Source organism: Trichosurus vulpecula, chromosome 8 (genome assembly GCF_011100635.1).
Source record: "Trichosurus vulpecula isolate mTriVul1 chromosome 8, mTriVul1.pri, whole genome shotgun sequence".
NCBI classification, from domain to species: domain Eukaryota; kingdom Metazoa; phylum Chordata; class Mammalia; order Diprotodontia; family Phalangeridae; genus Trichosurus; species Trichosurus vulpecula.
The window spans coordinates 198,546,982-198,572,447 of record NC_050580.1 but is presented as its reverse complement, the minus strand read 5'-3'; the positions used below and the strand labels follow the sequence as shown (position 1 = coordinate 198,572,447).

At 41.5% G+C, this 25,466-nt stretch overlaps 1 protein-coding gene across 4 annotated transcripts in view; it reads left to right on the top strand.

The window, feature by feature from the left end:
* Positions 1-25,466, top strand: part of FRMD5 (FERM domain containing 5) — a 373,795-nt gene that overhangs the window by 311,250 nt on the left and 37,079 nt on the right. For all 4 annotated transcript variants that reach the window (XM_036735288.1, XM_036735286.1, XM_036735287.1 and 1 more), the window contains 3 exons: positions 12,650-12,747; positions 15,897-16,020; positions 20,707-20,794. In XM_036735288.1, the coding sequence (XP_036591183.1) occupies positions 12,650-12,747; positions 15,897-16,020; positions 20,707-20,794 (310 nt within the window). The remainder of the gene's footprint in view (positions 1-12,649; positions 12,748-15,896; positions 16,021-20,706; positions 20,795-25,466) is intronic.

The following is a 25,466-nucleotide window of genomic DNA, read 5'->3' as shown; positions in this document are numbered from 1 at the left end:
TAGGGCTAAAACCCAGAATGAAGTGGTGCTTGAAAAAAAAATGGTAAAAACAAAAAGGGTTATTTAAAGTATATTCAGAGCAAGAAGAAGAAAAAGAAGTAATTGGCCTGCTGCTTAATATATCATTAGTGGGTAACATGGAGAAAGGGCATCTTTTTTTATTACATCTTCTCTTCTCTAGGCAGCTAAATGGCACTTGAAGACTAGACCTCAAGTGAGGAACATCCAAGTTCAAATTCAGCCTAAAACATTTCCTAGCTTTGCAACTTTGTGCAAATAATTTAATCTCTCCCTCAGTTAAAGAGGGATAATATAGTATCTACCACCCAGGGCTTTTGTAAGAATAAAATGAAACAATATTTGTAACACACTTTGCAAACTTTAAGACACTGTATAGATGTAGGCTATTATCATCAAGGGAAATAATCCTTAAAATGGTATGAGTAGAATAAACATAGTTAGCAGGTAATTTTGAAGTCTTATATAGGTTAGGAAAGAGAGAATTCCAAAAATGAATTCAAGTCTCCTTTAGCTAGAATAGCCTATAGATTTGATTGCTGATCGGCTGTCTTTTCAAAATTGAGGATGATGAGAAAGATGATGGAAGACTAGAGATAGACTGTTCCAATTTTCAAAAGAGGAGAAAATTAGATTATTAAAACCACAGATTGATTAACTCAATGTTGATTCTTAGCAAATGTCTAAAACAGATTAATAAGAAGGTTGGTTTTTGAGCACTCAGACAGGATGCCAGTAATCACTAAGGATCATCCTGGATTCACCAAGAGCAAATCATGCCAGATTGCTTTTGTTGCTTTTTTTTAAAAATAGGGTTTACAGGACTGGTAGATCAGGAAGATTATATAAACATAGTAGATATAGATTTTAGCAAGGCTTTTGAGAGACTCTCTCATGATAACCTTGTAATGAAGATGTAGAAAATTTGAGTGAATGATAGAACAGTTACTTAGAGGCAGCTAGGTGGTGCAGGGGACAGAGTGCTGGGGCTGGAGTCAAAAAGACCTGAACTCAAATCCAGCCTCATATATTTACTATCTGTGTTATCCTAGACGAGTCATTTACCTCTGTCTGCCTTCATTTCCTTGTCTGTAAAAGTGGGGAAAATGATAGCACTTATCTCCCATGGTTGTGAAGATAAAATGACTTGTAAATTTGGAAAGTATTTTGCAAACCTTAAAGTGCTATAGAAATATCAGTTATTGTTATTAATATTATTATTATTATTAACTGTTCTTTGTGACCTCCTTGAGAGCAAGGACTTTTTTCTTTATTTATCTTCCAGTGTTTAGCACAATGCATTCAAAGTGTTTAACCAATGTTTGTGTTGAATACATCACTGTCTCATATAGTTAGTTGTGAAGACAAGTCCATGACAAAATAATGTAAAAATGTGAGTTATTATTACCATTTTCCTTATAGACCAGGGAGGAGATGAGCCAGATGATAGGTAGGTGGGTTTGTAACTGGTTGAACTAGGACCCCAATCCTAAGACCATTTCTCCAGCCCAAAAGACACTATCTCTGACAATTAGTCATGAGCGAGCCCCAGTGAAACCTGCTATCTCTCTCTCCCCCTGGCACAGCTTGTGCTCGGACCGCAGTCAAACCACCATACCCCAAGAGTCTTTGTCAGCTGACAATAGATTGCTTCCATGAAGCCAATCAGATAGGATTCGAGGTGGATGTCCAAGTACAAGGCTTGTTTGTTTGTTGATTAGTCAGTCAGTCGTGTCTGTCTCTTTGTGACTCCATTTGGGGTTTGTTTGGTTTTGGTTTTTTTGGCAGAGATGCTAGAGTGGTTTGCCATTTCCTTCTCGAGTTCATTTTGCAGATGAGGAAACTGAGGCAAACAGGGTTAAGTGACTTACCCAGGGTCACACAGCTAGCATCTGAGGCCAGATTTAAACTCACTGTGCCACCTGGCTGCCCAAATACAAGACTAAACAATAATAATAGCTAATATTTATATGGCACGTACCACAACCATGAGCTGTATTGTGCCCATTACAGATGAGGAAACTGAGGTAGAGGTAAAGTGATTTGCCCAGGGTCATGCAGCTATTGAGTATCTGAGGTGGAATTTGAACTCAGGTCTTCCTAACTTCAGGCCCAGCACTCTATCCACTGTACCTTGGCAAATTGTTCATTGTCAAATGGAAAGCAGCCTTCTTGTGTCATGCTGCAGAGTTCCGTCCTTGGTCCCATATTTTAATCAATTATTTGGCTGAAGACATTTGTTAATGACATAAAACTGGGAGAGAGAGCTAATATATGGGATGACAGAATCAAGGTCTTGTCAGGCTGCAGTAATAGGTCTAAGCTAAACAAGATGAAATTTAATAGGAATAAGTATAAAGTCTTGCAATCAAATAAAAAATACAGGATAAAGGAGGTTGATGGCAGCTCATATGAAAAAGACAGGAATTTTAGCTGACTACAAGCACTAGATCTTGAAATGCATTATGATAATAATAATAATAGCGAGCATTTACATAGCTTTTTAAGGTTTGGAAAATGCTTTGAATCCATTGTCTCTTTTAATGAATAGAAGTATAGTATCCTGAATGACAATAATAAAATAGCTCACATTTACATGGTGCTCTTCAGTTTATAAAAGTGCTTTCAGTATAATGACCCCATGAAATAAGGAGTGGAAATTATTATCCATATTTTTGTTTTTGTTCAGTAGTTTCAATTGTGTTCAACTCTTTGTGACCCCTTTAGGGGTTTTCTTGGCAAAGATACTAGAGTGGTTTCACCATTTCCTTCTCCAGCTCATTTTACAAATGAGCCAACTGAAGACAAGCAAGGTTAAGTGACTTGTCCAGGGTCACACAGCTAATAAGTGTGTGAGGCTATATTTGAATTCAGGAAGATGAGTCTTTCTGACTCCAGGCCTTGAACTGTATCCACTGTGCCACCTTAGCTGCCCTATTTTACTAATTTGGAAATTGGAGCTCATTGGAAATTGGGGCTAGATGAGCATTTATCAAGAATGCTATGTCAAAACAGAAAAATGATAAATGCTGGAGAAGATGTGGGAAAATTGGAACACTATTGCATTGTTGGTGGAGTTGTGAACTGGTCCAACCATTCTGGAGAGCAAATTGAAACAATGCTGAAAGGGCTATAAAAATGTGCATACCCTTTGACCCAGCAATACTGCTTCTAGGGCTGTATCCCAAAGAGATCATACAAGGAAGAAAAGGACTTCTATGTACAAAAATATTTATAGCAGCCCTTTTTGTGGTGTCAAAGAATTGGAAATCAAAGAGATGCCCATGAATTGGAGAATGGCTAAACAAATTGTGGTTTATGAATGTAATGGAATACTGTTGTGCTATAAGAAATGAGGAGCAGATGGACTTCATAAGAACCTGGAGAGTCTTACATGATCTGATGATGAGTGAAGGGAGCAGAACCAGGAGAACGCTGTACACAACCACAGTCACATTGCTTCTGTGATGACTAACTTTGATAGACTTGGCTCTTCTCAACAATGCAAAGGTCTAAGACAGCTCCAAAAGACTCATGATGGAAAAGACTATCCACATTCAGAGAAAGAATTACAGAATCCGAATGCAGATTGCAGCAAACTATCTGCTCTCTTTTTTCAAAATTTCATTTTATTTTTGGTTTTGTTACATTTTTCTCATGGTTCATTTCATTGATTGTAATTCTTCTTTATAATTTGATTATTGGGAAAAGAAGTTTAATGTGAAGGTATACGTAGAACCTATATCAGATTACATGCCGTTTTGGGGGGGAAAGGGGAGAGGAGAGGGAGGGGGAGAAAATTTGCAACTCAAAAAACTTGTGGAACCGAGTTTTGTAAACTAAAAACAGTAATTAATTAAAAAAGAATTCTATAGATGGCATTCCTACATGGGGTGAGAAATTGAACTAGTTAACCTCAAAGGCTCCTGATTCAGTGATAAAAGTACATTATTCTGCGAAAGTATCTCCATTGTAACATTTTAGTCTAAAAAGGAGGGGGAAAATTACCTGCTCTCCTCCTTCTGCCTGGAAAGGACAACTTTACAATGGGAATCAGCAATTTGATTTGAACTTAAAAACCAACATTAATTGATGTATGGGCAGCTAGATGACACAGTGGATGGAGTATCGGATCTGGAGTCAGGAAGATCTGAGTTCAAATTCAGCTTCGTAGCTGTGTGATCCTGAGCAAATGACTTCCCCTCTACCTCAGTTTCCCCATCCGTAAAATGGGGATAATAATCCTCCCTCCCAGGGTTGGTATGGGTGCTATATGAATGCTACTTGCTGTTATCATTATTAATTATTATTGTTTGGTCTTACATTTGGGCATCCACCCTATCTGGTTGGCTTAATGGAAGCAGTCGGTAGCATGGACCTTTAGACATCTTAGGTGAGACCACAGATGCCTACTTCAAAATAAAGCAAAGCCCATTTGGTCATTTTACTTTGCACCCACTTGGGCATAAGAGCAGTTGCTTAACTCTCTTCATCACAGTTGTAGAGGGACTCTGGGTGTGGAATAAATACTGCATGGACTGTCAGATGGGTTTGATGTCCAAGTTGGGTTTGCTTAACTGCTATTTTTCTGCTTTGTTTTATACTTCCTGGTTACTAGGAATGGCTTACTAGTTGGAGGGGGTGGGGAGGGATCTATTCAGAAATGGATATGATCTTAAAAGCAAAAGGCATTAGTAAAAATGATTTTTTTGTGGTTTGGGTTGGTTTTTTTTGGAGAGGGGAGGGCAGGGCAATTGGGGTTAAGTGACTTGCCCAAGGTCACACAGCTAGTAAGTGTGTCAAGTGTCTGAGGCTGGATTTGAGCTCAGGTCCTCCTGACTCCAGGGCTGGTGCCCTACTCACTGCACCACCTAGCTGCCCCTAAAAATAATTTTTAAGAGAAACTTACCGAAATGCCAGACCATATTTGACAGCTGCTGAAGCTTTAGTCCATTCTCTTCGCTCTCTACTCCCTTCCTCTTCTGCTCCATCATTCCCTAAAACATAACAGGTAAATGACCAGAAAGTTGGGGTAGGAATGCTGCAAGCAGGCTACTCATAAAGCCTCTCTTAGAGTAAGCAGAAAAGCAGTCCAGTCTCTCATCTGACCATACTCTGTCCCACCAAGCTCCTTCCAGAACAGCCATAGAAACCAGCATGATGTCACTGCCTGCTCCCTGCAAAGTACAGCTTGATAGTTCCCCCAGGTAAGCCAAGGGAGTGGGGAGGAGGGCTCTTCCAGCCCCTGTTTCTTACAATGGAGACTTTCTACTAGGGAGCAGAACTTTGTGGATTTATTAATATTTATTTTTAGCTTTACTGGGAAAACATCCATATCATGAACCAACATAAATGGGGAAGGGGGGGGGTCCATTCTGCAAGCCATTCTGTTGGGGATATGGATGAAAAGAGGTAGAACATACACTTCCTGACCTTAAGGAGTTCAGAGTGGAGGAAACATCCACATACAAATACCATTGCCAACATATGGCAGGCAGCCCAAGTTCCACCTCAAATGGGTAGTACAGACAGTAAGTGCTTTGGAATTCAAATGAAAGAGAGATCTCTATGCTAGGGTCTTCAGAGAAGGCTGCACAGAAGATAATTGAACTTGGGCTGGGTCTTTAATAAAGGGCTCAATAAATACTGACTGACTGATACAAACCTTAACTATTAAGCAGAAACTACCAATCAGGATTAGCCTCACGGTGCCTTGTATATTTTCTCCCTTGTATAATGTTTATCGAGGAAAGACACTTCTTTTCTTTGGGTGGTGGGGGTGGCAATTGGGGTTAGGTGACTTGCTCAGGGTCACACAGCTAGTAAATGTCAAATGTCTGAAGCTGTATTTGGACTCGGGTCTTCCTGACTCCGGGGCGATAATGCACTATACCACCTAGTTGCCCCTAAGGCATTTCTTTTCCAAGAATTAGCTACATAGAATCTTAAAGGCTGGGCAACTAGCATTTGGGGAGTTGGGAAGAAACCTTTCAATAGGTAAATGACCAGAACAATTAATCAATCATCTATTTAGTACCGACTATGTGCCAGGTTATGGGTAGGCTTTTGGGATACAAAGACAAAAATTAAATCCCTGCCTTCAAGGAGCTTATATTCTATGGAAGAAACAGCATATAGACATATATTGAGATTGAGAGCACACAGGAAGGACTATATATATGGTGTAAATACCGATACATATGTGTATACATGTATATTTGTGTGTATGCATACATGCACACGGTAAATACAAGTTGTGGGGTAGGGTTTGGGGGGAAGTATCACCTGGGGGACGGAGAAAGGCTTTTTGTGGAAGAAAAAGACAGCTGATACAGTAGACAGTTTGGTGGCATAGCGGGAAGAACTAAGGATTCAGAGTCAGGAAGATTTGAGTTCAAATCCTGTCCCAGACACTTATTAGCTATGGAACCCTGGACAAGAGGATATTTATGCTCTCAACCTCCATTTCCTTTTTTGTAAAATTGGGTTAGTAATAGCACCTAATTTACAAAGTTGTTGTGAAGATCAAATGAGAGAACATTCATAACTTTGTCCCTTCCTACTTTTCCAGTCTTCTCATACCTTATACCCCTCTACCTATTCTGTGATGGGTGACAGTGCCCTCTTTGCTGTTCATCAAACTCCATCTCCTGATTCTAAGAATTTTCACTAGCTGTTCTTCATGCCTGGAGCTCTGTTCTTCCTCATCTTTACTCCTGGCTTACCTGGCTTCCTTCAAGTCCCCACTAAACGGATCTGGTTTGTTCACAGTTGTTTGGATGTTGTCTCCCCAATTAAACTGTGAGCTCCTTGAGGGGAGGGGGGAGGGTTGATCTTTTTACATGTACCTGGTGCCCAAATAATAATGAATGCTAGTTGACTGACTGATATGAGTATGTTGTTGTTTAATCGTTCTTCAGTCCTCTGTGGCTCTTTGTGAACCCATTTGGGGTTTTCTTGGCAAAGACAGTAGAGTGGCTTACCATTTCCTTCTCCAGCTTCTTCTACAGATGAGGAAATTGAAGCAAACAGGGTTAAGTGACTTGGCCAGGATCACACAGCTAGTAAGTGTCTGAGACCAGATTTGAACTCATGAAGATGAGTCTTCCTGACTCCAGACCTGCCGCGCTATCCACTGCCTCCCTAGCTACCCAGAATGTGTGTGTGTGTATGTATGTATGTATATAATTATATATATGTATGTCTATATATGCATATGTATGTATATGTGTATGTATGTATGTGTGTATATATATAGCATTCTGTAAACCTTAAACCAATACATAAATGCTATCTACTATTATTTCAATGCAGGAGATGACACTTGAGCTGAGCTTTTAAGAAATCTAGGTATTCAAAGCGTCAGAGGTGAGGAAGGGAGCGCATTCAAGGCATGGGCCAGCCTGCAAAAAGGCACAGGGAGAAGAGTTTAGATTTAGAATGTTGTATGAACAGGTAGCCCCGTTGACTGGTTCTGTAGTGTGTGTGTGTGGATAGTAATATAGAATAAATTTGGAAAGGTAGGCAGAAGCCAGATAATTAAGGGCTCTAAGTACAAACCAAAGCAATTTGTATTAGATCCTAGAGGCAACTGGAGTTTCAAGGAAATGACACAGTCAGAACTGTGCTGTAGGAATATCCCTTTGGCAGCTATGTCCATTAGGAATTGGAGAGGAGAGAGACTTGAGAGAGGAGGGAGACCAAGAGTCTAGTGAGAGATGGGGTCTCGTTTTAATTCTTGTTGTCTATTCCTCCTCTGGTCTCTTAGCCCAGGCCTTAGGACTAACAGGTTCTTTCCTCTCCTTTCAAGTCACTGCTGATAGGAACAAAAGTGGGTACCAGCTTTACTCAACATCCCTGCTACCCTAACAGCTTGGCTGTTGAACCAATACAGCTGTCAGTGTGATTTCCTCTGGGGATATTAGTGTTGAATTCCCACCCCCTTCCTACTTCATTACCGAACAGACTTATAAAACCCATCTGAGAAGGGATGAAGTGGGGGAGTGGAGAGTTACTTTTTATTTTAGCACTTGGACTCTTCCCAGGTGATAAATTTAGTTGCCAAGCCCTGATTAATCTTCTTTTTCATTTTTAAAGTAATAAATAGAGTTCCCTGTCTGTGCCACAGAAGATAGAGAGAAAAATGCACCAAATTTAACTCTTTATCAGTGACTATAGGTGTAGTAAAGGGGAGGGCGGCTAGGTGGCACAGAGTGGCGGCCCTGGAGTCAGGAGGATCTGAGTTCAAATCCAGCCTCAGACCCTTACTAGCTGTCTGATCAGGGGCAAGTCACCTAACCCTGGTTGCCTCAGTTTCCTCGACTGTAAAAGGAACTGGAGAGGAAAATGGCAAACTACTCCATTATCTTTGCCAAAAAAAAAAAACAAAAAACAAATGCGGTCACAAGGAATCCAACAGGCGTGAAAACAGCTAAACAACAACAAAAAGGTTTTTGGGAAAGGTTCATAACAAGGAGGGCCAGATGACATCCAAGGTGTTCCATTCTCCTTCCCAGTGAAGACCAAGATCAAAGGATATATTAAAAGGGAAAAAGAGATGGGAAGAAGGAAAAAAGAGGGAAAAAGAGGTCCACTTAACTTTACAGTACCCTAAGCAACTTGAAGAATAGTCATAGACCTGCCTTGTTAAAGGGAATTTCCCTATTGGAACTTCCTTACACCAGTGAAATCTTAGGTAGGAACAAAAAATATCTCCAGCACCTACCACAGTTTCTTACACATAGTAGGTGCTTAATGTTTGAATTAATTAAAGAAGCAACTGCTAGGCAAAAGCTGTGCATCAGCATCTAACTACTTTGGAAAATTATCTTGCATTAAAAAATACAATTTTCCCTTCCCTGGTTTTCTGGCCCCATAGCCTGAGCTAATACTATGTATTCATATTTCCATAGGTTTGGAGCTAAATTAGCTTTAGAACAAAAACTAGAAATGATATGAAAGCTGTCTGAAGCTGAAAACCAGACAAAATCAGGATGTGTTTTAATAAAGACTTCTGCCTTGTTGGGCTCTCTGACTGTCAGTTTCTTTATAAAGATCACCTCTTTGAGGCTTCCTTTACTCAGCTGTGAAATTGATCAATTGATCAATAAGCATTTGTTAACATCTACTGTGTGCTAGGCAATCTGCTAAATGCTAGGGAGGCAAATAAAAAAAAACAGTCCCTGCCCTCAAGGAGTTTACAATCTAAAAGAAGACAACATACAAAAGGAAGCTAAAAAGTAGGGGAGAGGGAAGGTACCCAAAGGCATGGTGGAAAAGTTAGAGAAGTTCCAAATACAGGTGAGAAATAAGGAAGATGAGGATAATACTTAGACCGTTTACCTAACAGCCTTGTTATAGAGAAAGCATTCTATAAAACATACAGTACTATAAAAAACCTGATCTATTAATGCTACATTCTATCTTGGACCACTTAAGGGCTTCTCCTTGATGATACCTGACTAATTTAGTACCTGTCTTTCCCTACTGTGAGAATTTTTTCCATATGTGAATAAGCATATTGGATAAAGGGCTGGAAGCCTGATGTCCTAGGTTCTAGTCCTGATTCTGCCACTAGCTGACTTTGTCGCCCTAGGAAAGTCACTTCAACCTCTGTGGGTTTCATTTTCCAGGGGCGGGAGTTAGGGGCTCTATCCATCCCACCTCTCACTAACTAGCTATGTGACCTTGGGTAAGTTACTTAAAATCACTGGGCCTCAGTTTTCTCACCTGTAAAATGAAGGAGTTGGTCTGGATAATCTCTGAGGTCTTTTCCAGCTCTAGAATTCTATGTTTTTGTGATTCAGCCCCAGAGCTGACTCACTATTACTAGTTTGGGTAGTGTAAACTAATGTCAGCAGTGCTGAGCCAGTACTTAAGGACTGTAGCTCTAGATTTATCTCCTTTTCTCCTGTCCAGCTTTTCTATAGGGCCAGCTGGACTGTCTTCTGGGGGTGGGGAGGAGGGGTCCCTAGGGTAACAGGAGACTTTTCTAAATTATTAGTTACAGGGAATATTGGGGGACCCCTGAACCATTCTTGCCTGGGAATGGGGGTCAGGCTGTGATGTCCTGACCTTGACCACAGTGACTACCCCTGCCTTACCAGTCCCCAGAAGTCTAGAAAGCAGCTAGTTACCCTAGCAGGTTGGTTTTGGAATCTTCCACAAGTCAGATGGTGCAGTGGATACAGTGCTAGACTTACAGGCAGGAAGACCTAAACTCAAATCCAGTCTCAAACACTGTGACTGTGGGCTCTGCCTGCCCCGATCTCCTCGTCTATAAAATGGGGGTGATAACAGCATCTACTTCCCAGGGTTGTTGTGAGGATAAAATAAGATATTTGTGATGTACTTAATACCAGTATCTGACAGATAGTAGGTGTTTAATAATTGCTTCCCCTCCCTCCCCCATTCCTACCCCCATCATCCTTGCCTTTCACTCGGGAGACTGGGATTTGACTCTGGGTTCAAATCCTGCCCCTTGGTGGGAAATGTTTCCCAAATCTTAAAGGATTGTATAGTTGTCAGATAATGTCTCTGTTGAGCACAAGGTCTTGAATATAGTCAGAACTTAATGAACATTTATCGATATGGGATACAGTGGGAAAAAGCGTTTGGCTTCAAAGACAGAGGATCAGGGTTTAAATTCTACTTCCAATACTTATTTCTTGTGTGACCTTGAACAAGTCTCAATTCCCCCATCTGTGAGATGAGGGGGTTAGACTTGATAACGTCCGAAGTCTCTTCCAGCTCTCAGTCTCTGATCTTCTGCGTAAGGGGGTGCTATGCTCCATTTGTACTTTTAGAAAGCCAAAGGTTGGAAGATACATAATACTGAGAAGTTGGAGAGTAAAGAGCAGGGTCTGAGGCTTGAATAGCTCCATTTGAAGAGTCTGGCAAGACCATGAAGTTGTCCAAGGCACAGCCACCTATTCCTTTCATCTCCCTTCATTGATTTCTTGAAATCTGAGGGATCCAGGGTTTCCAGGCTCTTACCCAGTTTTCCCCAGTAACTTCAATAACTAAGTAACTCTTCCTCCTGGACATTTTTCCTGTGGATGAACAGGTTACACTAAAACTATAAGCCACAATTACCAGAGACATTAAAGACTGGATTCTTTGTCCCTCAAGATGTCGTCCGTGGAATTGTGCAAAATGTCAGCCCTGTTTCTGTTTAATTCAAGCGATGAAATCCAAGAAATTTGTATGAGACTCCCGTTCCTCTCCCAGGGACCTACCAACCTTTCATATGTCCTGACATCAAAGCCTATGATCTGGGACCCAGGGGGGTGGCTTTGTGCTCATTAGGAGAGTGGGGCGGAGGCAGTGGGCACATATCCACACAGCTACAGTCTGTAAAGGTTTGGATGAGCCTGTTTTAAATGGCTATCTTTTCGTGTTTATGGCTTGGGTTTCTTCCCAATGAGCCTGTGAAATTTTAAATAGGATCATGGATCCAGAATTGAAAGTGACCTTAGAAGTTTTCTAGTACAATCCTAGGTGAAGGGACTAAAGCCTAGGAAGGTTGAATAACTCACCCAACATCATGTTGTTGTTCAGTTGTTTCAATCATGTCCATCCTTTGTGACCCCTTTGGGAGTTTTCTTGACAAAGATACTGGAGTGATTTGTCATTTCCTTCTCTAGTGGATTCATTTTATCAGGTAATCAGAGGTTAAGTGACTTGCCCAGGGTCACACAGCTAGGAAGTATCTGAGGCTGGATTTGAACTCAGATCTTCCTAACTCCAGGCCCAATGCTCTATCTGCTGAGCCACTGTCTACCCCCATCATCTAGGTATCAGAGTGGCAGGGTTTAGATTCAAACCAAAGTCTTCTGACTCTAAATCCAACCTTCTTTCCAATGAACCACTTTCTCCTGGAACTGACAGCATACACTGACAGCTCCTATACCTGGAGATCCATTATACCTGACGTGATGGCTTCCCCCTGAGGTGTAATGTCTCGTCTCTGTAGTTGAACTGGTGCTACCTATGTGTTTCTGGTTAACTGTCAGGTTTCCTTTGGCTCTGCCTTCTGTCAAGCTTTATGCCAACCCTTTGAGCATTTCCATGTGGACAGAGGTGTGTTGCTCCCACGTGGGTAAATGTCCCGAAGTTTATTTGTGGTTTTTAGAGGACTCATGGTCAATCAGGTCTGAAATCCTTTTGGAGATGGCTTATCCCTGCTCTCACCTTCCTAAGTCTTCATAAGCAACATAATTTACAGCTTGGAATAAAAGAGAGCCCTGAAACTACACCTCTCCAAGGGCAGTTTTCCCCTCTTGGCACTGGATTGGCTGAGATCCCCTCACTTCAGACTAAGTGGGGAATTAGTTGCTGTACATTGGAAAAGCAATATCTTTTTCAAGTACTCTGCTACTGAGAGGTACTGACAGGTTGTTTTAAATTGATCCATAAGTCAGATCAGGGCCAAGTACATGAAACAGACTCCATGGAGATGGGAGCTGTATTTTTTTTTTTTGGTGAGGGCGGGGTGAGATGTTTTTAAAGTTTTCTCTTAAGTGAAGTGAAAATATTCTGACAGAGATTTTGGTTGTCTTGAATTATACATTTTATGTCTTTAAACCAATCAAAGAAATCCTTTATAGCTCATTCTTCATTTCCTCTCCAGGTATTTAGTCTTCCTACAGATCAAAAGAGATCTCTACCATGGCCGCCTCCTCTGTAAGACATCGGATGCTGCTTTGCTAGCAGCCTATATACTTCAAGGTAATGCTTTTTGACAGGATAAATTTGCTTTTCATGCTAAGTACTGATTATATTATTTCAGTTACAACAGATCATTGCTTCATGAATACAGATGGAGTCTAACCCCAAACAGGTCCTGGGTTAGGATATTTTTTACCGGGATCCATTAAAGAGTCCATCTCAGAAAGCGTTGGATACTGTGACATAAACTTGACCAAAAGCCCTGTTCCCATTGATCTCATTAGGTTTTTCTGCTTCTCTTTTAGGAAGTTGGCCCCCTGCCTTTAGATCATAGTTTCATAGATTTAGAGCTGGAAGGGACCTGAGAAACCATCTGGTCCAACTTGCACATTTTGCAAATGAGGAAACCGGGGCTCTGGGAGGCTGTGACTTGCCCAAGGCCACACAGCCAGTAAGTGACAGAGCTGGAATTCAAACCCAGGTCTTCTTACTACAGGTCTAGCACCCTTTCTTTCCAATGTGCCATCCTGATAGAATGAAGTCATTAAAACACCAGAGAATTAGCCTGAACCACTCTTTCCTGCTATCCAGCCCCATCCTCTGAAATTTATGGTAGCCCTGAATCCAGAACTCACTGAAGAGACCTCTTCCCTTTAGACGAGTGTTCAAAGTTGAAAATATTATTTGGTGAAAAACATCTTTCACAGCCTGAAAGCCAACACTTGGGAGTGCACACAGGGATTTCTGAAATTAACTTTTCTTGAGGAGAATAAGAATATTAACTTTTGATGCAAACTTTTCATTTCTTCTCTCTGACCCAGAGTACCCTGGATCCAGGTCACACTAAGCAAAGTAGAGCTGAACAGGCTTCTCTCAGGCCCTAGACCTGAATGAGTCCTCCATAATTTCCTCTACACTGACCACTAGAGCCATATCATTAAAGTTTTCACCAGAAAAACTGGATTTTTAATTAATGGATGAATTCAACATTTTAGACTCTCAGAATCTGCCTCCTGAGGTAATTCTGGATGACTTCACTCACAAAAGACTGTGGCCTCCCTGGCATGCAACCAGAGAGATATAGATCACACAGACAGAAAGGGCAGTCCTGTCCAATGGTCTTGACTTCCTAGGAAATACTGAGGCCTAATTGGGACTCTTTTCAGAAACCCCTAGGGAAATTTCTCAGACCATGATGTCATCAGGCAGGCTGCTTACTCATACTCCCTGTGCACCCAGAGCTGTCTTAAATTTTGAGGACAGAGAGCCTACCCTAGCCTAGATGTTATTTTAAAACGTTTTATTTATATTGGCACTTATGTTCATCTTTAAATATTTCTCCTCTAAGAAAAGTCACTCTTGCTCAATATTGATGCTTTCTACTTTTAGCATTTAAAGAACCTAGTAGTTCATGATTGAGTAGAAGTTTCAGCCCTAAAAGATTTATCCAAAAGAGGGATCTCTTTTGCTAAATGGCCACAATTTCACCATATATGAATATGCGGTGAAAATGCGACCAAACCCAGAAATTTAGGTTCTGTTTGGATCCAAGAGGATAAATTGGCTTTACTTTCTATTCTGAATTTCTGGTGTAATTCTGAGCTCTTACTTCCCAGACAACAGGGGCCTGGAAAAAATTGCCTTCAGAACCACAGAATTTCAGGGTTAGAAGGGACTTGAAAGAATATCTAATCTAACCTATATCTAAAAAAGGAGCCTCTACAAGACACATGACAAGTCATCATTTCCTCAAAGTCTTCAAGTACCGCTATCTCCTAAGGAAGCCTGTTCTGGTTTTGGATAACTCATAATTGTTTTTCTCCAGATCAAATAAATTTGCCTCTTTGTAATCACATCATTCCTAGTCCTGCCCTTAGGAGCTAAGAAGAACAATTTTAATGATAGCTCTTTGCATGTTTAAAGACAGCTGTCATTTCCTGCCCCCCTCCCCCCACCCCAAGTCTTAACATCCTCAATATAAACATCACTTGTTTATTCCAATTATGGCATGAATTCAAGCCCTTTCAACTATCCTGATTTCCCTCCTCTGGATTTCTCTTAGGCTTATTGTCTTCCCTAAAATATGGTACTCAGAACTGAACAAAATACCCAGGATGTGGTCTGACCAGGACAGAGGATTAGCACCTTATTTCGAGACGTTATACCTCTCTTAACAGCCTAAGCTTGCATTAACTTTCATATCATACTGTTTCCTCATAGTAAGCCTACTAAAACCCCCAGATCTTTTTTCCATAGGAGCGGCTTTCCAGCCACACCTCCCCCATCTTCTACTTAGGAAGTTCCTTTCTTGAACCCAAATGTCATATTTGTACATTTATCCCTATTAAATTTCATCTTATTAGATTGGACCCAAAGTTCTAGCCTATCAAGAGAGGAAACAATCCTAATGCAGCTGAAAAATATCCACCACCTCCTCTTTTCAGCATCCATTGCTGCTTGCTGTCTCCAGAGTAGTTAAGAAAGAGGTTGTCTGGCAAACTCAGCCTCTCTCCCATCCAACAGTAATTCGTGGAGGGGGTGTTGGACAGAGAGTAATAATTCAAGAGCATTTTGCAGGAAGTGTCATTGCCCATCCCCACCCCCAAAGGGCTCCACAGACAATCGGATCAGACTGATCTTAGTGATAATAAAGTTGGATTCTCTCAAACCCTTCCAGTTATTGGAAGAGAAAGCACAATTGAGACAATGGAGAACTCAGTATTAGCACTTGGACCTTTCTAATCTACTGTTATTACTTTCTCCTTGAACATTCAGTCAGCTCTACTTTACGCACAGTAGGTGCTCAACAAGGGTTCATTTAATTTTATTTGACTTATACCAACACTTGGGTTCCGAGGTTGAATTTCAGCTCATTTATTAACTTATATGTTGCTTTGGATCTCAAAATAGAGTCTTGTCTCTGCTGGCAGTCCACTTAACAGATCTGAGCATGAAAGTTCTGCACTGCTAATGAAAGGCAGCAGGCCAGCACCTTCGGTTCTCCCTTCTTCCTTTCCCTGTCAGACCCTGAGCTGTGTTTGGGAGCCATTGTTGTTTATTAATCTCATTTGTGCTTTCATCATCAGTGTTTTGTCCTGGTTGCTTGATATTTAGTTCCTTTGCTACTTTCTCTTCCATTTCAGACTGATGATTCTCTTGTCTCTCCCTTCTCCTTCCCCATTATGTCTCCATTCTGTTTGTTTTTGAAGCTGAGATTGGGGATTATGACCCAGGGAAGCATCCAGAGGGCTACAGTTCCAAGTTCCAGTTTTTCCCTAAACACTCAGAGAAGCTGGAGAGGAAAATTGCTGAGATCCACAAAACTGAACTCAGGTGTGTAGCATATGTGGTCATGGCCCAAGACACTGTGACTGAGCTAACTAGAGCTGATTTTATCACCCTGTAGTAAGTGTTGTTCTCTTCCAGGCTGCCCAGAGATATAAACACTGGTTAACAGCCATCTTCTCTTCATGACTTATCTTGAAACTTTACATAGGGTCATAGGCTTAGTGTTAAAAGGTACCTAATAGCCCTAGTCCCACACCCTCATTTTGCAGGTGAGGTAACTGAGAACTAGAGACCCTGAGTAAATAGCCCAAAGTCACACAGGTAGCAAAATGGGGGAGCTGGGATGAACTTTGATTGCAACATCAACACTCTTTAATATACCATAGACTTAGTAAGTGCTTTCCCCAGCACAAAATTTGAAATCTGTTTTCATTTGGGGTCTGAGCAAGAGATTGTGTTCGGGTTTTGTTTAGGATTGTTTTGGGGGGAAAAGAGTAGAGAGGGACTGATCTGTGAACTTGGCTAAGAGAAATGGAGATGCAGAAGTAAAGACAGGGAGAGGGAAAAGAAAGGATAGAGAAAGGAAGAAAGGGGGAAAAGACATATATATATACATATATATGATATATCACATAAACATATATATGATGAAAAGAAGAGAAGAGGAAAGTTTAAAAGGAAAGAGAAGAGTTATGGGCAACCTTGTACCATTTCATTTTGTTAATAGTTTATAACAGCTGGCTTTTGCATAACCAGATGTGAGGGCTGAGGTAGAGCTGACTGACAGGTGTGGTTGGGTCTCCTAGAGGATGCTTACTTGTTTCAAAGACTGCCTCTTCCCAGCAACCCACTCTTCTCTAGAGCTGCTGACCTTAGAGGGTCACCTAGTTCTCCTCCCCATTTTACAGATAAGGAAACTGAAGCCCATAGAGGTTAAATGACTTTGTTCAAGGTCACACAGGAGATAAGCGGCAAAGCCTGGATTGAAACTCAGATCCTAGGAGTCTAAATTCCCTTTCCGTTGTACCGTGTTGCCTCCTTCCCTTATACTCAGAGTCTCCCCAGTTCCTTGACAGTCCAGAGCTAGGACTATGGATCCTCTCACAATTTATGGAGAAAAAAGAGAGAGAGAGTATTAATGACTGTCCTAAGCTTAGATCTCCTTCAAAATAAAAACCTCCGCTCAGTGGTTTAAAGTTCAGTGTTGAGCACTACAGACAACTATCTCAGAAAGGGCCTTTACTCTTTTCCTTAGACCCTTCTATGTGTACTAGGACCTAGAACCATATTTCTCCAATGGCACTTCTCATTCCTGCTCATCAGCCTCTATACAGTGGCTTCTTTCATTTTGCTGGGACAGAAATGAGACCTTGGATTAAAGGTCAAAGCTTCAAGTAGGCTCTTAGATGGCTCTCAGCTTGACTTGGATGTAGGAAGAAAATAAACTCAATTCAACAAAAGTATATTAAGTACAAGCATAGAAATACACAAGATTCGAGTGATGCTTGGTGGGACTCAGAGCACAGTGTAACCAGTCATGCGTATTTTTAGATGTCATAGGCACTGAGGTCAGTTCTATACCGATCCAGTAAATGAAGCCCATTGTTGGGGAATCCCCTGGTACTGGTACCAATTAACGCAGTATCGGGGGTAGGGAGGAAGGTTGGCAAAGTCACCATTCTTCAAAGTCAGTGGTAGCAGCCAGACAATAGGCAGGGTGCTTGTTAGAAAGGCCTCAGTCCTAATCAGCCATATTTTCTACCCTGTGAGATCTATCACACAAGGAGAGTCCACAAAAATAGAATCTAGTGTACCAGCACCCTCTGGTGCCCAGTCTGATGTTTCGAATAATATAACTCAACAGCTTAGTTGAACAAACAATTTCAATTGAATACCTACTTTGTGAGTGTCACTGTACTAAATATTGTGAGGAATATAAGAAAGCCATGATAGCTCCTTCCTCTAAAGTCCTGTTAATGCTTATTATTTAACCACTCATTTCAGCCAGTCAATCAACCTACATTATTAAGCACCTACTATGTGCCAAGCACTAAGACATTCAAAGAAAGGCAAAAGCTCTCAAAGAACTCATAATCTAATGAGGGAGATAATTTATAATCAGATATATAAGGGATGAATTGGAGATAACCAGCAAAACCAATTAGGGGAACCAGGAAAAACTTCTTGTAGAAGGTAAGAGTTTAACTGAGATGTGAAGAAAGCCAGGAGGCAGAGATGAGGAGGGAGACAGTTCCAGACATAGGGGACAGCCAGTGTCCAGAAATGGAGTGTCTTGTTCTAGGAACAGAAGGAGGCCAGTACCACCGGATAGCATAGTACATGAAATGGAATTAAGGAGTAAGAATGGAATGGTAGGAAGGAAACAAGTTACAAAATGTGTTGAATGCCAAGCAAAGGATGTTGTCTTCGATTCCGGAGGTGCTAGGGAGCCACTTAGTTTATTGAATAGGGAAGTGATATGATCACTTTGGGAAGATCCATTCGACAGTTGAGTGGAGGATAGCCTGGGTTGGGGAGAAGATGGACCAGAATTGAGACATCGTTTGGCACTGATCATACGTGGACTGTCTTGTTTTTGATAGATCTTTACATCACTCAGTCACCAAGCATTTATCAAAGGCTCACTATGTGCCAGGCACCGAGGGAGCAAAGTCAAAAGTTACATAGCCCCTGCTCTTGTCTCCTGCATTGCCTCCTCTCCCCAGTCCCCGTGGTACAGTGGCTCACACATGATAGGCTCTTCATCTGTTCGTTGACTGATTGATTGAAGAAGAGAATATGGCCTCTGCCCTAATCAAAAGAGAATCCTACCAAAATCTGGGCATATTTCAGAGCATTGATCTATTGACCTTCTGTGTTATTTGAGGTAGATAAGAAACTTCAGAATGAACCGCTTTCTTCCTGCCCACCAGCCATTAGAAATTCCTGTGGTACAAGGATCTTATTCTTATTAAAATTTAGTTTTCTAATATGTTCTGTTACGCTGTCAATCAATAAGATTTATTACACACCTACCCATTGACCCAGCAATATATCGCTACTGGGTCTGTACCCCAAAGTGCTCAAAGAAAAAGGAAAAGGACTATAGGTACAAAAAAATGTGTGTAGCAGCTCTTTTGTGGTCTCAAAGAACTAGAAATTGCAGGGATGCTCATCAACTGGGGAATGGTTGAATAAGATGTGAGATATGATTGGAATAGAGTACTATTGTGTTACAGGAGATGATGAGGTGGTTGGTTTCAGAAAAACATGGGAAGATCTATATGAACAGATGCAAAATGAGGTGAGGAGAACCAATGGATTACTACACAGAGTAACAGCAATATTGTAATGATGAATGACTGAAAGACTTAGCTGCTCTGATCAGTGCAGTGATCCAAGACAATTCTAGAGGAGTCATGATGAAAAAATGCTGTCCACCTCCAGACGGAGAAACTGATGAACTGTGATTGTAAATTGAAAAATAATTTTCTTGCTTTATTTTTCTTGCGATAGGGCTAATATGGAAATATGTTTTGCATGGTTTCACATGTATAATTGTTATCATATTGCTTGCCTTCGCAGTGCGCGGGAAGGAGGAAGGGAGAGAATTTGGAACTAAATTTTTTTAAAAGAATAATAAAAATTTTAAAAAATCTATACATAAGCTTTGCTATGTACCACTGTTTGGCTGGCAGGTGACTCAATGGATAGAACACCAGACCTGGAGTCAGGAAGACCTTAGTTCAAATCTGGCCTCAGACACTTTACCAGCTGTGTGACCCTTGTCAAGTCACTTAACCCTGTGTGCCCCAGTTTCTTCATCTGGAAAAGGAGCAGGAGAAGGAAATGGCCAAGTCACTCCAGTATCTTTGCCAAGAAAACCCCAAATGGGTTCACAAAGAGCTGGATACAACTGAAATGACTCAACCACAACAACATTTGCCAGGCACTGTGCTCAAAATCAAAGATACAAAGACAAAAAAAATGTTACTTGTATTTGTGTTATTTTATTTGTGTTCCCACTGCCAGAGTTGGCTGATGCCATGAGTGTCATTCTGGGGATTCTGACCTCACTAGGGAAGAATGTCTTTTAGTCTAGACTGTACTCAAGATCACAGTGGTTTTTAACATCAACACTCCAGCTTAAAAAAACCCCATCCTTATGGAATTGTCCATAGGCACATTGGATCATATCCTAATGGCTGTTTTCAGGCGCCTTTTCATGGACATCACCTAAAAAAGAGGCTCATAGACATAGAACTTGAGGGAATTTTAGAAGCCATTTACTCCAGCCCCGTCATTTTACAGCTGAAGAAACTGAGGCCCATGGAAGTTAAGGCGCTTGCTTGAAGTCACACAGCTGGTAAGCAAGTGAGTCAGAACATGTATGGATTAGGCTGCATCAGAACCTGTTTGGGGTCTAAGAAGGCACAGCATTGAAGGAGATCTGTTGTAAAATATACATTTTTATTGATTGTCTTTTGTTTAGAAGGCTATCTCTTAGACAAACACACTTGTGCTTCTCATTGGTGGGAAGGTAAGGGCCATGGATAACACCAGTGGGATGCCCAGGCTGCTCAGTTTTACTTCTGAAATGGCCTAACTCCCATAGGGAAGTCCCTAAAGTTTTTTTTTTTTTGAAGAAGAAATGAAGCATATGACTTCCTCTAAGCATTTCTTTTAACAGTGAATCTGCCTCAAGAAACAATTTGTTTTTCTTTATTCCAGTGGTCAGACACCAGCAACATCGGAGTTAAATTTTTTGAGAAAAGCCCAGACTTTGGAAACCTATGGAGTCGATCCTCACCCTTGCAAGGTAAAGCTTCCCCTTGGCCTATGACTATCCTTATTCACAGGCTACTCATTTCAAAGGCAGTTAGCGAGGACCCTTCTTGTCTCTGTCCTGTTAGACCAGCCCTCTCCACCTGCACCATCACCCCCCTACACACGCATTTCTGACCGTCATCAAGGACAGCACATGTGCCTCCTTCAAGGCCTAACCCATGAGTTTTTTCAGTAACAGATGCCCCCCACAAAAGACAGTATCTCATTCTGAAAATTCGTCCCGACCCAGTCATCTGCATAATTTTGGGGATGCCACATCAATTTGGGAGCCTTTGAAGCCGTCGATCTGAATAACAAATTTAAAGACAACTCTCCACTCTGGCAGCAATGTGTAATTTGGTGGAAGTGAAAAGGGCAGTAATGTGTGAGGGAGTGCGACAGGTACTAATCGGAGGCAGCTCAGCAGACTGCCCACTCTTCCCTGACCCATAATCTTGTTTCCTTCCCAGCGTGGGTTTTATTGACTACAGCAGCGTAAGTCACTGCGTAGAACTGCAGAGGGGTCACATTTAATTCCATTAGGCATCTTTGAGGGAGAGATGAGAAGGCAGCCTTGGAGGGCTCTGCCCAGAGGAAACCTCTGTAATTACTCACATGTCATCTGGCCTTTGGGAGATGAACTTGGGCAGCCAGAGTCACTCACTGAGAGCTGGAAAGATGCACATACTCTCTCCCAAGTATCTTGGTCGTCTTCTCCCTCTCTACCTGTGTGTCTTGGCTGTTCTGTCTCTCCCAGTTGCTGCCTGTCTTTTATTCTGTTGCTGGCTCTAGGGCCAAGTCTGTGCAGGGCAGGAGAAGCCAACTTTAAAAACTTAAAGTGGTTGATTCATTCCATCGGTAATAATTCTTCTTTACAACTTGACTATTGTGTAAATAAGTTCAGTGTGAAGTTATGTGTAAAGATATATCGGATTCCATGCCGTCTTGGGGAGAGAGGGGAGGAGGGGGGGAAGAAAATCTGGAACTCAAAATCATGTGGAACTGAGTGCTGTAAACTAAAAATAAAAACTCTTAAAAAAAAAGAAAAAATGCAAAGTGGATAATAAGCTGAAGGGATGTATGTCTTCACTAATGTAGGGAAGGGATGTATGTCTTTAATGATGGACCGGAAAAGTCTCACACAGAGAAACTCAAAGAGCAGCCCTTTGTCCCTGATGAACCACAGATTTTAGAGCTGGAAGGGACCTTAGAGGCCATGGAGTCCACTCACCCCAATTTACAGATGAGGAAACTGAGGCACAGAGGGATTAAGTGACTTGCCCAGGGTCACAGCTGGTTAATGTTTGAGGTAGGATTTAGGCCCAACGGTTCTAATCTCACCTCAAATACTTATTAGCTATGTGACTCACAGGTATATTTCTTTATCTAGCAGCAGCATGCTTTGCTCTTCTGCACTCTCCAGGTCTAAAAGATGTGCACACCAACGTATTTATACCAAAAATAATTTGTGTAGAATATTATAAGTCAGGTAGCAAAACATTACACATTAGTTAATGAATGAAAAATAAAGTATTTATAAAAGTGTTTATTAATTTAAAAGTAGTTAATTTATTATGAATTAATGAATCAAAAAGTATTTGTTAAGGGCCTACTGTATGCCAAGCACTGTGATAGGTGCTGGGGATAGAAACAGACAAAGCTAGACGTCCCTGCTCTAATTGAGAAAGACAGCATATGAAAGTTTAGTGGTAGGGCAGTTAGAATGGCCTGAAAGTCCTAGAGTTGCAAGGAGGGTGACAAGGCCCAAAGATCCTTAAATTACTTAAGTGTTTAAGATGCTCGGAAATTTCATGACATAGAGGTAAGGCAAACAGAAAGATCTGGAGGATCTTGGAGGCAACAGCAGGTAGGTGGTAAGGTCCTCCATCTCATCCAAAGGAATGGAGTTGTTAGCCACCATCTTGTTGGCCTTGTTGGAGTCGTTAGCCTCCAAACCCTGTGAGCAGTCAAAAATACCCAAGGTGAGTAGATAGAGGTAAGGGGTTGAGCAGCCCTAGTGGTGTCATCTTCCTACCTGATCAGCAGGTTGGATTCAGATACAACCCAGGCTGGGGCTTCCCGCTCAGTGCCTGAATGTCATAGGATCTTGAGCAGCCTGGGGCTGGAGGAGAGGTTGAGAGTAGAAGGACAAGAGAGTAAAGTCCTCCTAATGTGTAGTGATGGCTCTGAATTCGGGGACTTCCCTGAGCCTAGGGAGAGGTGAAAGGAGGAAGGCAAGGTAGGGTTGATAAATAACAACTGTCATTATAGGTGGTAGGGACCTGTGGTTTCATCCTTGTGGGGGAACTCTTAATGTAGAAAGCTCCTCTTTTAAAAGATTTCTGAGGGCTACAGTCTTAGAAAGATGCCTGGGCACTTCGAGGTTAAGTGACTTGCCCAGGGTCATATCACTAGTATGTGTCAGAGACAGGACTTGAACTCAGGTTTTCCCCATCTCTCTTGCCAAAGTGGTGCCTTCAGCAGTTTAACTAGCCTCTTAAAGGCCATCTTGTAGAACAGAGGCATCAAACTCATGGTTCAGCCAGAAAGAGTCCAGCTGAGACCAGATTAAAATGTAATTGGAAAAAAAATGTAATTTGGAAAATACTTAACAAAATAAGTAAAAATACAATAAAACATGGATAATATTATGATTTTCTGAGTTAATATGTGTCTTCCATTTCTACTGAGTTTGATACCACTGTCCTAAAGGATCGGTTTGGTCCATGGAAGGGGCCTAGATCACCTCAGGACTTCACTCCAGGCCACACCAGAGACAGACAGGAATGAGGAAGATTCTTTTTTATTTGGTTACATTTGGAAGATGAGAATAAACCCACCCAGATGTTTGTCCATCCAGGGACAAACCACTGAACTCAACTCAAAGGGAAAGTTTGTACTTGCTTCCTCTTTCTATCCCCAGCATTTATCATACTGCTTGGCACACAGCAGGCAGTTAACAAATACTTCTTCATTCATAATAAATTAATAAATACTTTTAATTAATAGTTTCATAAATATTTTTAAATACTTTAATTCTTTTTCATTCATTAATAATGTGTGATTTTTTGCTACCTGACTTATAAGTTTTTGGTGTTGATGATAGTATAATTCCTACTAAGCTTATCTGAGCTCCTGCTTTGTTCTTTCACATCTCTGGTGTGAAGCCACACCATCTGGGCTTGGAGATGCCCATCAGCTGGCAGAGAATGATGTGTGGCTACACTGGCCCAAACTCCAATGGAGACTGTTAATCTATGGACTAGGGTACATAGCCCATGGCTCCCTATCCTTTGAATACAGCTACTGTCTCTACCCACCTGGCTTATCTAGTAGGGATTCTAGGTGCTCACAAATTAGTATTTCTAGATCCCTGCTCAAGTCTCACATGCCCTGCCATGCTCTTCACGCTGAGCCCCCAGATTTATGGTTTCCCTACCCTTGTACTATTGAGTGTAAGAGAGGAGTAGTAACAAATGTCTTTGGTCACATCACTCAATGGAATCAATCTAACAATGTGCCTTCTCATACTCACTTTTATTTTGCTGCAAGGAGAGCTGGAACAAGCCCTAACACTTTGTGTAATAAATACAGATGATTTCTATTAACAGAGAGGCAATTACTGGGCCCAGGGAATCTGGGGCATGCAGCCCTAGGGAAGGCAGAAGAAGAGAAATCGTTTTGATAATTAAATGAGAGCAGAGCAACATTTTGGCTGAGCTCTCTTCTCTCAAGCTGATTAAGAAACCATTGCCCGTCCTAATCACACTGACTGCCCGTGTTGTCCTTGTCTAGGCCAGAGGAAATTGAGGAAGAGTAGGTGCTACAACCCCTCATGGAACAAGATTGACTCTTTGCAGATAGCCACTCAAGTACCCAATGGGGGACACCTGCATCTGTCAGGGCCAGCGCCTGTGACTTTTTCCTCATTTTTAGTTTCTGCAGGAATGGGATCTGGGTGCCTCTGGTGATGGCCACTGATTGTGTGTCCCAACTCTCTCCTTTGTTCTACCCCCCCCACCAGGTCAAGCTAGCAACAGCTGGGGCAAGAGCACTTAGCTCGAGAGAGCACCCGAATATCCAGGGAACGTCACCTCCTGAGTATAAAGCCTGAAATTGGAAACCTTTCAATGCTGAGCTCTCCATGCCGGAGATAAAACAGCAACTTATGTTCCCTCCTGTTACGGGCTGCCTATTTATATCCCAGACCTCACTCCTTTCTCTCCAGTCTGTTGGATTCAAGGCATGAATATAGTTGAGTGATGTGTCACTCTGTGTGAGAATGGCTTAAGGTTGATCAGAGGAGTGTGGTTTGTGACCATTCACCTTTGTCTCACAGAGACAAATTTGAAACTAATCTGAGTATGAACCCATTGCCTGAGATTTGGACCCTTTGACTAGGGAAATAAGCCCCTGTACCATCTCTGACAGCTTTCTGTCAATGACTTGTGCTTCTCCTGTTTGACAACAGCCCCTGAGATGTAAGAGGAGCTACAGTTAAGAGATTATGTTATTACATCTGCATATTAAATATACATACCATAATAGCATATGTACTGTATAATGATACCATGTATGTATGTATGCACAGATATATGCGTGTATGTGTATACACATATACATTTGTGGCTCAGTGGATACAGTGCTGGACCTGGAATCAGGAA